General features: G+C 38.1%; 1 protein-coding gene across 1 annotated transcript; it reads right to left on the bottom strand.

Annotated features, from left to right (window-relative positions):
• Nucleotides 1-62: 62 nt before the first annotated feature.
• cisha (cytokine inducible SH2-containing protein a) lies at nt 63-9,396 on the bottom strand. The gene is made up of 3 exons (XM_057845953.1): nt 8,896-9,396; nt 7,298-7,464; nt 63-819 (listed from the first exon to the last, which is right to left on the bottom strand). Exons 1-3 carry the CDS (start codon nt 8,913-8,915, stop codon nt 317-319), a joined length of 690 nt encoding a protein of 229 aa, XP_057701936.1. The 5' UTR covers nt 8,916-9,396; the 3' UTR covers nt 63-316.
• Between the last annotated feature and the right edge of the window lie 4,639 nt (nt 9,397-14,035).

Genomic DNA, 14,035 nt, shown 5'->3' with positions numbered 1-14,035 from the left:
TAATACAAATAATGAACTAGTTGACTAATGTGGTAGTAGGGGGGGAAATGACACATAACACATTTAAAAGGTAGAAAAAGTATTTTACTGAGTAAAATAAAATGGCAAAGGTGTGTAAATGGAATCACTATATACATTTCATGCATTCCAGCCCAAATGTGATAAACACACGCACTCGTGCTCGCTGATATAAACTGTATACGTTTTTAAAAAATGATGACCCTGTGTCTCAAGTTCTGAAGCAGCAAATGTCATTTCCAGAGGGGAAAAAAGGACCTGTTGTGTGTTTGTCCTCCTTTTGCAGTCAAAATCGGCCTCATACCTTGAAGGGGTAATCCTGTAAGAAACGCAGCAGAGGCCTGGGGAGTGGTAGCTGGTCGTGGCACTCTGAATGCCGGTTGATGACGAGGCGCGTGAGGTGCTGCAGGGAGGGTAGGCTTTGCGGCTTGTACACGGGTCGCTTTAATTTTAGCACCACTGACGCTGAGGCCTCTTGGATTGTCACTTTGGAAGGTGCCTCTTTAGCCGCCGTGCCCCCCTCCTCGTTTTCTGTTCTCCTCTGTGGCCCCATGTAGTGCTGCACCAGGCTGGGCACGTTGGGGAAGGACGACAAGCTGGGCCGGGCCGGTGAGCTGCAGTCCAGTAGGAAGCGAGTACAGCTGTACTGGATGCGTATGCTGGTGGGACCACGGGCTGTCTTGACTGAGAGGGTGAGCATGTAAAGAGGGTGGCTGCTATCCCGTACCAGAAAAGCCCCTTCAGAGGCCTCTTGAAGTGCTCCGTGTGCCTGGGCCGCACTTATAGCTCCCCAATACCACCCTGCACACAGATGTAACGCCATGTTAGTTCACATCTTGTCAAAAGAATTCCAAGTACACTGTAAGAAAAAAAAGCTGTTACATTTTTAGCAAAATACTGGCAGCTGTGGTGGCCAAAATCAAACACTGGCAAATTAACAACAAACTAAAGTTCCTCATACAAAAGAACAACATTTTAAATGCTGTTTTAAAGCAAATGACCTTAAGGAAAGTATGTGTAACTGGCCTGACGACATCACTGCAAACCTCTCCAACTGGGGTTGGAACCCAAACCATCACAGGCTACGTTTACATGGACAGGTTTATTTGGATCAAAAGCCTGATTGGAATAAATATGTCTTATGTACACACCCAATTCAAACAATTCTAATTTAATCAAGCCATTTTCGATCAAAATTTTATTCCACACATGAGGGATGGTTTTAATCCAATATTCGCACATGAAAACAGTTGACTCCAAAATTTTGGATCAAACAGTCTTTACCTGTCTGTAACGTCATTATACGCATTTGTTTTTGTTCAAAGCTAGTAGAAGTACAGCGAGGGGAAGACAGGGCGGCCGCTCGAACGTATTAAGTAGAAATGGATGGAGCCATCTTTTGTTGACACACAAGTGACAGTGGTTTCTTCTTCTATTTCCAGTATATTTGGTCTATCTGCACATGTCAAAATAATTTGTACCGACTGAACCTGTGATGCCTTGAGTGTCCATGAAGACGGTGCATCAAAACATAATTTTAATCAAAATGCTGATCAGATTAAAGAAATTCTGTCCATGGAAATGTAGCAACTGTGGCGGACAAGCGTGCTGGCTTCCGAGCCAATAGCCTATTCTAGCAATAACTGCCAGCATGCTCTTAGGTTTTCAGATAGTAGTTTTCCTTGGTGGTAGGTTTTTTTTTTTTTTTTTTTTTTTTTTTTTTTTTTTTTTTTTTTTTTTGCAATTGTTGAATTTAAATGGATTAGACGGTCACAAAATGTAAAGGTTATAAACTGCATAGGAATCCAAGAAACAAAAAGACTGTCACAATATGTTTTATAGGCAGGGCCTTGTTCACACTTTCGCATTTACATACCACATGGCACAAGAAAGCACACTATCACCATACTTCTTACAAATATCTTCTGTAATTATGCTTTTCCTACTGCATAACCTCACTTATTTGATCTATTACGGCATGTTCTGACTTGCGTCCTAACCTGTTTACACGAAAGTCCACAATGGAACTAAGGTTATGCTTGATTACACAGTAACTGTGAAACTGCCAATGTGAGAACACCTTAAAAAATTGCTTGAGTTTTTGTTTATGATCAATTCGCGCCAAACACTGAAGATAAACTAAAATGTCTGTATTACCTGACAGTAGAATACGATTTCATGCTTAAAAATTATTCGCAATATTATTTAAAAGCGACTGTGCTCAATAACTAGCCAATCAGACTGCCAGGGGTGAAAGTGGTTAGAATTTCTTGCCAGAACTCCCAGACGTGAAGGTCGCCATGGAGCTACAGTGCCTTGCAAAAGTATTCGGCCCACTTGAACCTTGCAACCTTTCGCCACATTTCAGGCTTCAAACATAAAAATATAAAATTTTAAGTTTTTTGTCAAGAATCAACAACAAGTGGGACACAATCGTGAAGTGGAACAAAATTTATTGGATAATTTAAACTTTTTTAACAAATAAAAAACTGAAAAGTGGGGCGTGCAATATTATTCGGCCCCCTTGCGTTAATACTTTGTAGCGCCACCTTTTGCTCCAATTACAGCTGCAAGTCACTTGGGGTATGTTTCTATCAGTTTTGCACATCGAGAGACTGCCATTCTTGCCCATTCTTCCTTGCAAAACAGCTCCAGCTCAGTGAGGTTGGATGGAGAGTGTTTGTGAACAGCAGTCTTCAGCTCTTTCCACAGATTCTCGATTGGATTCAGGTCTGGACTTTGACTTGGCCATTCTAACACCTGGATACGTTTATTTTTTAACCATTCCATTGTAGATTTGGCTTTATGTTTTGGATCATTGTCCTGTTGGAAGATAAATCTCCGTCCCAGTCTCAGGTCTTGTGCAGATACCAACAGGTTTTCTTCCAGAATGTTCCTGTATTTGGCTGCATCCATCTTCCGGTCAATTTTAACCATCTTCCCTGTCCCTGCTGAAGAAAAGCAGGCCCAAACCATGATGCTGCCACCACCATGTTTGACAGTGGGGATGGTGTGTTCAGGGTGATGAGCTGTGTTGCTTTTACGCCAAATATATCGTTTTGCATTGTGGCCAAAAAGTTCAATTTTGGTTTCATCTGACCAGAGCACCTTCTTCCACATGTTCGGTGTGTCTCCCAGGTGGCTTGTGGCAAACTTTAAACGAAACTTTTTATGGATATCTTTGAGAAATGGCTTTCTTCTTGCCACTCTTCCATAAAGGCCAGATTTGTGCAGCGTACGACTGATTGTTGTCCTATGGACAGACTCTCCCACCTCAGCTGTAGATCTCTGCAGTTCATCCAGAGTGATCATGGGCCTCTTGGCTGCATCTCTGATCAGTTTTCTCCTTGTTTGAGAAGGAAGTTTGGAAGGACGGCCGGGTCTTGGTAGATTTGCAGTGGTCTGATGCTCCTTCCATTTCAATATGATGGCTTGCACAGTGCTCCTTGAGATGTTTAAAGCTTGGGAAATCTTTTTGTATCCAAATCCGGCTTTAAACTTCTCCACAACAGTATCTCGGACCTGCCTGGTGTGTTCCTTGGTTTTCATAATGCTCTCTGCACTTTAAACAGAACCCTGAGACTATCACAGAGCAGGTGCATTTATACGGAGACTTGATTACACACAGGTGGATTCTATTTATCATCATCGGTCATTTAGGACAACATTGGATCATTCAGAGATCCTCACTGAACTTCTGGAGTGAGTTTGCTGCACTGAAAGTAAAGGGGCCGAATAATATTGCACGCCCCACGTTTCAGTTTTTTATTTGTTAAAAAAGTTTAAATTATCCAATAAATGTTGTTCCACTTCACGATTGTGTCCCACTTGTTGTTGATTCTTGACAAAAAAATTAAATTTCATATCTTTATGTTTGAAGCCTGAAATGTGGCGAAAGGTTGCAAGATTCAAGGGGGCCGAATACTTTTGCAAGGCACTGTAGATTTTTTTTAAATTACCGTATTGACCCGAATATAAGACGGCCCTGATTATAAGACGACCCCCCCCCTTTTTCAAGACTCGAGTTTGAAAAAAGACTTTTAAACACCAAATTTTTATACAGAAAATAATTACAGTGCATCCAAAACAAATGATTAGAACAATATATCTGAGAGAAAAAGCATGTTATTTTGCCTCATTCAAATCTTAATATCTGAGCATTTAAATATGTTAACTAAAGTGCAATCACATTCGGAAATGAATGGCTTCTGGTTTTTGAAATGTAAATAAACCAATGTATTGTGATAAAACAACAAAATTGCAATAACTGCATTAACCATCAAAGTGAAGTCTAACTGTAACTGTAGTCTTTAAACAAATCTAAATAAGGAAAAACATTGCAATAAAATAATGCAAACTGGTTAAACTTGAGAGTAGCTGAGATTTGTCATAACAGAACCTCGCTCCAATGATATCTGGCGCCATCTAGCGTCGTGAATGGGTATAATACCTAGACTGCAAATATAAGACGACCCCCTCTTTTTCAGTCTTATTTCAATGCAAAAAACACCGTCTTATATTCGGGCCAATACGGTAATTAATTTTTTTGTTTTATTTGGGGGGGGGGGGTCGCGCAAACATTGACTTTTTTAATCATAAGGAATTTAATAAGTAGCCTAAGATAAATGAACAAATATAAGTCCAAAGTGCACATTGACAGCTAAAATGTTCTGAACCTCACCATCAGAGCAAATAACACTGAATATGATACATAAGCCACCTTAACTCTTTCCTTGCTCTTTAAGATTTGATCCATTTTCTGTTGCATTGCCCTTTTCTTTTCTTTTCTTTTTTCTTTTTTTTTTTTTTTTGCTGTTTCAGAAAACCTGCACATTTTAACCAATCAGAGCTAACTATCTCTGGTGATCATATGTCAGCATGTCAGCCAATTGAACGGATAAATTATTCCAGGCGTTTTGCTTTGCTGCGTGCATTCGCACATTGACATTGACGTGACTCGTCATCGTCAGACTCAGATAACTGCAGCAGCTGGGGAAACCTCCATGCCGTCTGTGGAATAAAATAAATAATAAATATCGGTGGAAACGGATTACCCTACACAAGAACTTTATTATGCTTGTTGTTAGCACTTGTGTATGTAAATCTGATGTTGGTAGATTGTTTTCTTCTTGGAGATGTGGCAGCTTTGTATTTTCTTTTTTTTTAATAGTGTTTTGACAGTTGCCGTCATATTTTCGGAATCAAAGCACCGTATACCGGAACAGCATTCTGACCCTGAATCTTAGACCGGAACTGCGTTCCTGACCGTTCCCGCCCACCTTCACCCCTGCAGATTGCAAAGACAGATAATTGAAGGGTTTTTCTTCCATTATGAATTAGTCACGCTAGAACTTTAACAGCAGTGGCTAACATTGAACGAGTTTAAAAACAATGTAAAGTATTTTTCGTGAATCCATCACAAACAATACTGGCGATTAAAAGAGGGAAAAAAGTACAAAGTGCAATGATAACAACTGAAACTAGATATACTATAGATACAGTATACTATACTGTACTAGATACTATAGATTGTATTGATGCTCCGCATAACATAAAAAATGTAAGGGATTATTTACAACAGAGTTCAGTTTTTACTACGTAACCTTATTCACATCACAACAAAAGTAACTTTCGCTAAATATACATTGATTGCAATGCATCGATCAACATTGTGACCTTTTCAATATGGCATTTTCAAATGAATAGGTTTGAACAGCGACAGTAGGGACAACACTACCAATTTTTCAGGATGCTCAAATTGTCCCCACCAAATTTTAAGCAACCTTATTTGCATTATATAATGAGTTCAGTTATATAAGTAATTTAGATTGTCTTCCCATATGTTGTAGGATAGAATAGACCTTACCATTATTAAGTGAATTATTTTCATTATGGTCAGACCTACATTTATCCCATTTCACTTGCTGAATGTGCCGGTCCATTTTTCCCACTCAAACGCACGTTTGATTGGCTGATGTCCCGTCCCCAGCAAAATGTGTACACGCTGGTTAAGCTGTTATATCGTCCCGACCAATATTGAGACCAAATCTTCGCCCTTGATTCAAATGTCTGAAATGTTTCAGTAAAATAATTGTAAAAAAATTCCCAAATTGCGGCGATGTACTGTATGTTTTTTTTTTAACGTACCAAACAGATTTGCTATAAAATATTAAACCCTGTTCAATTAAAGGTGCATGAATATCAACAGAGCTCAAATCTGTATAACTCGGTCAACTACATAACGACATTTGACTGTTAAGACCCTAATAGTTATGAACTAATTCAACTGTTTGAGATTACAGCGTTTGCAGTGTTGTCATGTAATTGGTGATTGACACCCCTAGCTAACACTGGAGTAAAGACATAACTACAGTAACAGCTAGAATGAATATAAAACTGCCGCACAAACGACTTCCTTTTTCATAACCTCAGAATCTAGTAGATTTGTTTTAGGCCCGGGCGATAAATTGATCAAATTTTTAATCACTGATGTTTTGAAAAAATATTTGAGTTGGTTTTGTTTTGTGTTTTTGGTTAAAAAAAAAAAAAAAAAAAAAAAAGGAAAAAAAAAATTTAAAAATCTAGCAACCAAATATTCCTTAGATTATTCAAAAAGATTTTTTTTTTTCTTTTCAAAGTTATTACTTTTACTTTTATTACTGCTTAGGAGCGGACAGCATAAATAGGGAGAACAAACAATTATAATTCTGACGGAGGTTTTGAACTTTACAGTAAGTACTTTACTTTTGTGCGAGATTTAACATTACAACATTAACATGAACAACTATGGGGGAGAAAAAAAAATCTGAAAAATCATAAATCAAATTTTTGTCGAAAATAATCGTTTTTTTTTTTTTTTGGTGTTTTTTTTTTAGGCCATATCGCCTAAAAATAAAAGCCCTAATATGTACCTTTGAAAGCTGAAGACTCTTAGTAGATTTTACCAAACACATGCTGCATTCACTTACGCAGTAGATATAAAATTGTAGTTTTTTGTGATTAAATAATAAAATGAGATCACGACAATTAAGTTCACAACGTTCCAACATTTTTTAAAATCATTTTGATGGGTAATTCAGAACAACCGGAGATAATTGACTGACTTTTTAGTTCAACTCATCACCAGTGATGATAAAAGACTTCTGATTCATTTGGACTGGGAGGTCTGGTAGCAATCTGTCCCAGTCCAAATGAAATTGGATGTCTATTTTCATCAATGGTAGTGAATGAAGTTATTAAAAAAAACTCTGAGAATCTCTTGTGTATGCTTGGAGCCTACCTGATGTTTCCAAGTAGCAGAAGTTGCTGGCAATGGCCCGCAGATCCTTGGTGGGATCCCATAGTGGCGGGCTGCTCTGAAGGCAAGGCGTAGGAGCTACCGTGCCTGCTCGCATACCCCTCTGGGGTGCCTCAGGGGTTGGAGCAGTGGGCAAAAGACCTCGGGGACTGAAAATGGCACAATACCTCGTTAAAGTGACAGAAAAAAACAAAAAGACCTAGTGTATTGTTCAGTTTTCAAATGCGTCAACTGTAATGATGTTAGTTTAATGTTATTGGCAAATACCACAAATGGGTCACTCCCACGGGTCAATATAATGTATTACTTAACTTTGTCATACTAAAGCTAACGTAGTAGTAATAGCAGTTTAGAAAAACAACAAAGGAAATGTTCAGAACTGAGTTTACTCCCAGGAGTCAACATAATGTCTTAATTAGAGTCTGTTACGTGGCCTAAAATGTCCCAAAAGTTGCGACTAAACAATGATAATATAATTAAGAATCCTATTAACACACACAACAAATGTTAAAAGTCAATGGAGTTTTCTCTGTAGGTGTCCAAGTAATGTTATTTTAAAACTATTTATAAACATAACCACTGTAAAGGCCGAGTTTACTCCTGAGAGTTCACATGAATTCTCCGGTAAGCATTTAACACGACCCAGAACTTTATAATAATAATAGTATGTTAAATTGTTAAAAAATGCTCACAGCAGGGTTTCAGCATTATGTAGTAATTAGGGTTTGAATTAAAAGAGCCCCAAACATTGTTATATTGAGCATTTAAGTGATTTACTAACATAGTAAATGTATACAATCCAAGGCTGTCAACAACAACATAGTGCTGTGTGTGAGTTACCTTGCAGTATGCTTTTTTTTTTTTTTTTTTTTTAGAATTAGCACTTTTCTTTTTCTTTTTCTTTTTTTTTTTTTTTTTTAATTATGGTAGCTTAATTTGTATGGGCAGACACAGGACATGCTTCCTCCAAAAAGTACACATTCTGTGTGTTATTTTTCTTCACTAAAAACTATTTTGAATGTCGTACACAAATATCACATATAGACCTTATTTACTTCACGCAAGATTTTGCGTTTAGTTCAAGTGGAATTGTTTTTTTCATTTCAAATAACACGCATATAAAGTCACAATGCAAATATAAACTAAAACAATTCTAAATCAAAGATTAATAGTGTTAGGTTTATATACTGCCTCTAGGCGCAATTTTAAAACAAACACTGGGACTATGGTTCATCTCCACTATAGATGAATATTTGAAAATAGTCTTATAACAATTAATAGTTTTGGATAATGTTTACCCCCGAGGTCTAGATGTATTTATGAATTAGAGTTTTGCTTAATTTGTGTGTTATATTAAAAAAAAAAAAAAAAAAAAAAAATTGGCCCGTCTGTATGATGGAAGTTAATAAGGTAAAAATGTACATAATGTACATTCAATATTGAGACAAATAAGTGTACTATTTTAGAGTGTTAATTTACATACAATTTGTACTGAAGATTTCATTTTAAGTTATTACTTTATGTATTCCCATGGAGGTCAGTTGTTGATATAAAAGCAAACAAAGACATGATGTACTCACCCTGGAACGCAGAGAATCATACTATTTCTTCAATCCACACTAATTCCAGTCGTATTCCACTCTTGTTCATAAAAAGATTACAAACAACCCAAATGAAGCAAAACAAAGAAAAACTTGTTATAAAAAAGTAAAATTAAATTAAATTAAAAGAACAATCAGTGATTCTCAGGCTGTTTTTGTAGACGCGCTTCCGTCTGTTGTCAACCAAAATACGACGTTCATTTAGGTTGTCTTGTAAAGAACACATTCACGTCTAGCGGCCTCGTTTTTGTGGAGTGTGTTGTCGCCGGAATAGGGAGCTTCCAATGTGGGAAGGGGACGCGGCGAAAAGGCTTGGCTTTTTTCAAATTGGCTGTTTCCTAGAAGTCTATTCTGAGAACGCCTCTCGGCACCGGCACCTCTGACGTCACCCGCTCGGGCCACTGAGCGTGCGCGCGTTTCCAGACACGCTCTTCTTTCAAACAAGCGTGCGCAAGAAAAACGAGACGTTTCGTGGCGAATAATCCCGGTTTTCTTCGCTTGAGTGCTTTTGTTATGTTGTGTGTGTGTGCGTGGGTCGCGCGCGCCCGCCGGCCGCTGTGTTCGCTGAAGCGAAGCGCGCTCCCGGGAATTGAGCGCAGCCTTCTCTTTACACGCTTTCCAGGAATAAAAGCTTGCCTGCGCTTTGACTCCGCCCTGCCGGCCGGACCGCCCCTGGTGCGGGCTCCATTCTGGGAATTCACCGCCTTGACATTAAAGATACTAGTCGTGCCCGGCAGGGGCGTATCTAGAAGCCTTCGGGGATAAGGCAAAAAGGATCAAGGCATGATAAAAATATAACCAGGTGGAGGAAGAAGAAGAAGAAAAAAAAAGTAACACCTCAGTTTAATTCTTTCACAGCCATTGAAAAGTGATAGAAATAAAAATCAATTTTAACTGATATGGCTTGCATTGAATGATCATGTTTCAGTGCCATTGACGGCGTTAGACGTACAAGCCATATTAACTGGGAAGTCTTTTCCAACGCCTGAATTTAGTTCTCTGCCTGTGCTAAACCATGAAGCCCCATAAGGTTGATCATGCACTGAAAGACCTTGCCCTTCATCCCACTTATATTTTGTTTAGCTGTCGTTGTGAGGAATAAAATAATTTGTGAAATCCTTCAATCTTGTTCACTACAGGCACAAAAAGTGCTTGAGCTCATGTTCAAACTTAAATCCAGTGACATTGGGCTATGAAGGAGACATACTAAAAATGAATTTTTGATTGCTTGTATCTCCAAATCTCTAGTCTTCCTGTGTGGAAATTGCACCCTCTTCCCATGTTTCCTCCCACATTCCAAAAACTTTCATAGGTTCATTGAAGACATGAAATTGTCCTTTGAGGCTGGATATGGTTGATCACGCACTCACTGACCTTTTCCCGCCCCTCTACCTACATTTGTGAGTTGTGTAAAACCATGTCAATCTGCACGTTTACTTGCAGTAAGTCCACTACATTATTGAAATCGCGGCTGTGTAAATAGTAGTGAAATCAACGCGAGCGCGATAAGATTTGAACCCTGTGAAAATACTCTTCCAGGAAAAGAATCTGTAAGGAAGTCATAGCATATTTTTGTGGTTCCTGGAGCTTGGGGAGCATGTCTTGTTTAAAACAATGGATGTGGAGTGAAAAACAAAGATTGAATCAAATCGTGCAGCATAGACATGTGCTGATTACCGATTTCAAGGTATACCGTGGAATGAAAACGTGACGGTTTCAATACGGCAAAAATTTTCCGTCATACCGTCTCCAAGGTATTAGCTATTTTTCATGTCCCAAAAATGCAGGGAGAAGTCCCTCGCTTGAAGCTGCAAGGCTCAACCCTCCCCCACCGGTTGTTGCTCAGTGTCGTTGAGTCCGCTGTGCTACATTATGGCTGGAGGAGGTGAAACTCCTGAACTTTTTCCCTCATTAAAGAAAATACTTCAGCTACAGAAACGTTACAGATGGCAGCGGCTTAGAGGAGGAGGGCCAACCGACATGTAAAACATGTTTGCTGAGGGTGGCTGCCGAGGAGACAATACCTCCAATATGATTTTGCATTTATACAAGACTAAAGGTGAGTAAACACTGTAATTTCCCACCAGCTACGAGATTTAACTCTAGCGTGTTTAGTGTGTCTAGCGGTGGTAAAATGTGTTTTTTTGATACGAGTCATACACATTTGCTTTTTATGGAAAGCATTTAAAATATTTTTGTTCTGATGGTAATAATGTTGAGCAGTGGCTGTGCGTTTAGGCTCACCTAAAATACTGCATTTATTTTAATTTTATTTAGTCAGTGTAACAAATTTTAGAGCTGTAATTCTAATACTGTGATACCATTTAACCGTGATATTTTGGCTGAAGGTTATCATACCATCAGAATGTCATACTGGCACATGCCGAGTGCAGCGCTTGCCCAGAGCATAACAGTATGGAACCATCATGTGTGATTCTGCTGGTACATCTTCTGGGTGTCCATTAAAGCATGCAGTCAGGCACTGCACACTTGGATTTATTTGAGATGTTCTTTAAGTGTTAGTCGGTGCTGATGTTTTTGATGAGCAAAGGAGTCTCTGGGCTCTGAGCAATATACAACCCCTAGCAAAGAGTATGGAATCACCAATCTCGGACGAGCACTTACTCAGATATTTTATCATGTAGAACATACTCAGATAAAGATAAAAAGCTTGAAAAAATAATGAATTAGTTCAAAAGTGCAACTCCTTAGCATTCAGAAACACTAAAAGGAATGAATAAAAAGGATCCAGCAGCATCACCTTGTCAAGAGTCAAGAATCTGCATTGGACAATGTGATGATGATGGAACTTTTGTTTGGTGCTGTTCCAGTGAGATTTACAAAGGTGACTGCCTGAAGAAGACATCAAAATTCCCTCAGTCCTTGATGAAATGGGGCTGCATGTCAGGCAAAGGCACTTTATCTTTAATAAATGCGCAAGTTTACATTGAAATTTTGGACAGCTTTCTTAACCTTCAATTGAAAATGTTGGTCATTTTCCAAGATGACAATGCATCATGCCACAGAGCTAAACTGTTAAAGCATTCCTTTGAGAAAGACTCATCCAGTCAATATCATGGCCTGCAAATGGCCCAGATCTCAACCCTATTGATAACCTGTGGTAGAAACTGAAAAAAAAAAAAAAGGTCCACAGCAAGGCTCCGACCTGCAAGGATGATCTGGCAACTGCAATCAAAGAGAGTTGACACCAATTGGATGAAGAATACTAATCAAGTCCATGCCTCAGAGACTGCAAGCTGTCATAAAAGCCAGAGGTGGTGCTACTAAATAAGTTACTAGAGATGTGTTTTGATTGTTATTTCTTTGGTTGTTTCTCATGATTCCATATTTTTTTCCTCAGAATGGAGTGATTCCATATATATTTCTCTGCACTTAACATTTATTGACAACCACAATGTTTTTATTCATTTCTTTTAGTGTTTCTGGATGCTAAAAAGTTGCACTTTTGAATCAATTCATTTTTTTTCAAACTTTTTATCTGACTTTGTTCTACATGATAAAATGTCTGAGTTGAGTCTGCTCGTCCGAGACTAGTGATTACTTACTTTTTGCTAGGGGTTGTAGTTACAGATTTTGGTGGAAGACATTTTTTTCACAATAATTGAAACCTTAAAACATGCCATTTAAAACACAGTTACAGAATTTTCTTTATTTTTTATTTATTTTTTTCAAAATTACGTCCGTGAAAAGGTGTTGTCTTGTACGAATGCAAACCTGAAATCTACTGATGACCACTGTTGGGTGACAAAAAAAAAACAAAACAAAAAAACGGCTTTTTTTTTTTTTTTTTTTAAAGTGTGAACATGATCAAGTGGCAGCACTGTGAGACAGTGACCTTAAGCAAGTAAACACTCTGTAATTTTGGTAGCCATAGTTAATTAGGATGAAATTTAAATTTAAAAAATGGTACTTGAATGCTATGTTTTGAGGTTTCAATTACTATGAGTAAATATATATGAATACATATTTTTCTTCAATCACTCTTGGTTTTAGTGAATTGTTTAAAAGAGAGAGGTTTTTTTTGCGCCACCCTATATTAACTTTTTTTTTTTAATGGTTAGCATATTTTTTACTCTTAATACAAACACCACAAACAAGTGTTTTTGATCTGACCAGTCTTCAAACAGTAACCTCAAAGCCTACCAAGTACTTCTCAGTTTAAAAACAACAAAACACTTGCATTTAAAAAAAAAAAAAAGGCTTTCCTTTGAATCCTCCTCCTAACACAACTGTTCCAAATATTCCCACTCACACGCATGTGGTGGATTGGCCTCGCACCAACACATGCAACTATTTAAGAGTCTTAATCATTGCCATTCGGACTACAGTGCGTTGATACAGTACCGCTCAATGGGAACCCTTTCCTAGAAAACCTGAAGCGAACACTGTTCTCAGAAAGCCTGTGGACTTTTGTCTATGCGGATGCAGTTAAACAAATATGTTTTCTAACGTGAAGACGACAAGAAAAAAGTTCCACCAGTGTGTGTGGTGTTATGTAAAGAAATCTGTTAGTGCAAAGTAAATAAATTGTAGTTTACAAGCTGAAGTGCGGGTCAAGTTGACCTCATAAAAATGGTTACACCGATGATTAACATACGTGCATGTGAGCTGGCCTATTCCGAGGAATTCTCCTCCCACTGAGTCATTTTTCTTGCAGGGTTTTCCAAGAGCCTGAAAAGGTGTTGTTATTAAATCTGGTCCCGGACGACTTCAGAATATGAGCTGTCATTTTTTCCGTGTACAGAATACACGAGAGCAGATTCTTAGAAAGTCAAGAGAATTTTTCGTCTGAAAGATCCAATGTACAATGATACACACCGTAAAACGGGTGCTTATCAATAATCCTTGAGGGAAAATGGTGCCACAGGTGGTGCTTGTTTGTGCAGATATGTGGATTTTTCCTTTATTTTCTTAAAGTAAAAATGACACGAGGAAAATCCTTGTGAGTGTTGATTATATAACAATTATATAATTGTTGTTCTCACAAATAAAGACATTTGGAAAAAAAAAATTTAAAAAAAAGATTCTATCACTCTCTGACATTTGACTGTAGGGCTTTAATGATGCTGTCCATTCATTCAATCAATTGAAAAACACT

The sequence above is a fragment of the Corythoichthys intestinalis genome, chromosome 9 (genome assembly GCF_030265065.1).
Source record: "Corythoichthys intestinalis isolate RoL2023-P3 chromosome 9, ASM3026506v1, whole genome shotgun sequence".
NCBI classification, from domain to species: Eukaryota; Metazoa; Chordata; class Actinopteri; order Syngnathiformes; family Syngnathidae; genus Corythoichthys; species Corythoichthys intestinalis.
This window is presented reverse-complemented; position numbering and strand designations above follow the sequence as displayed.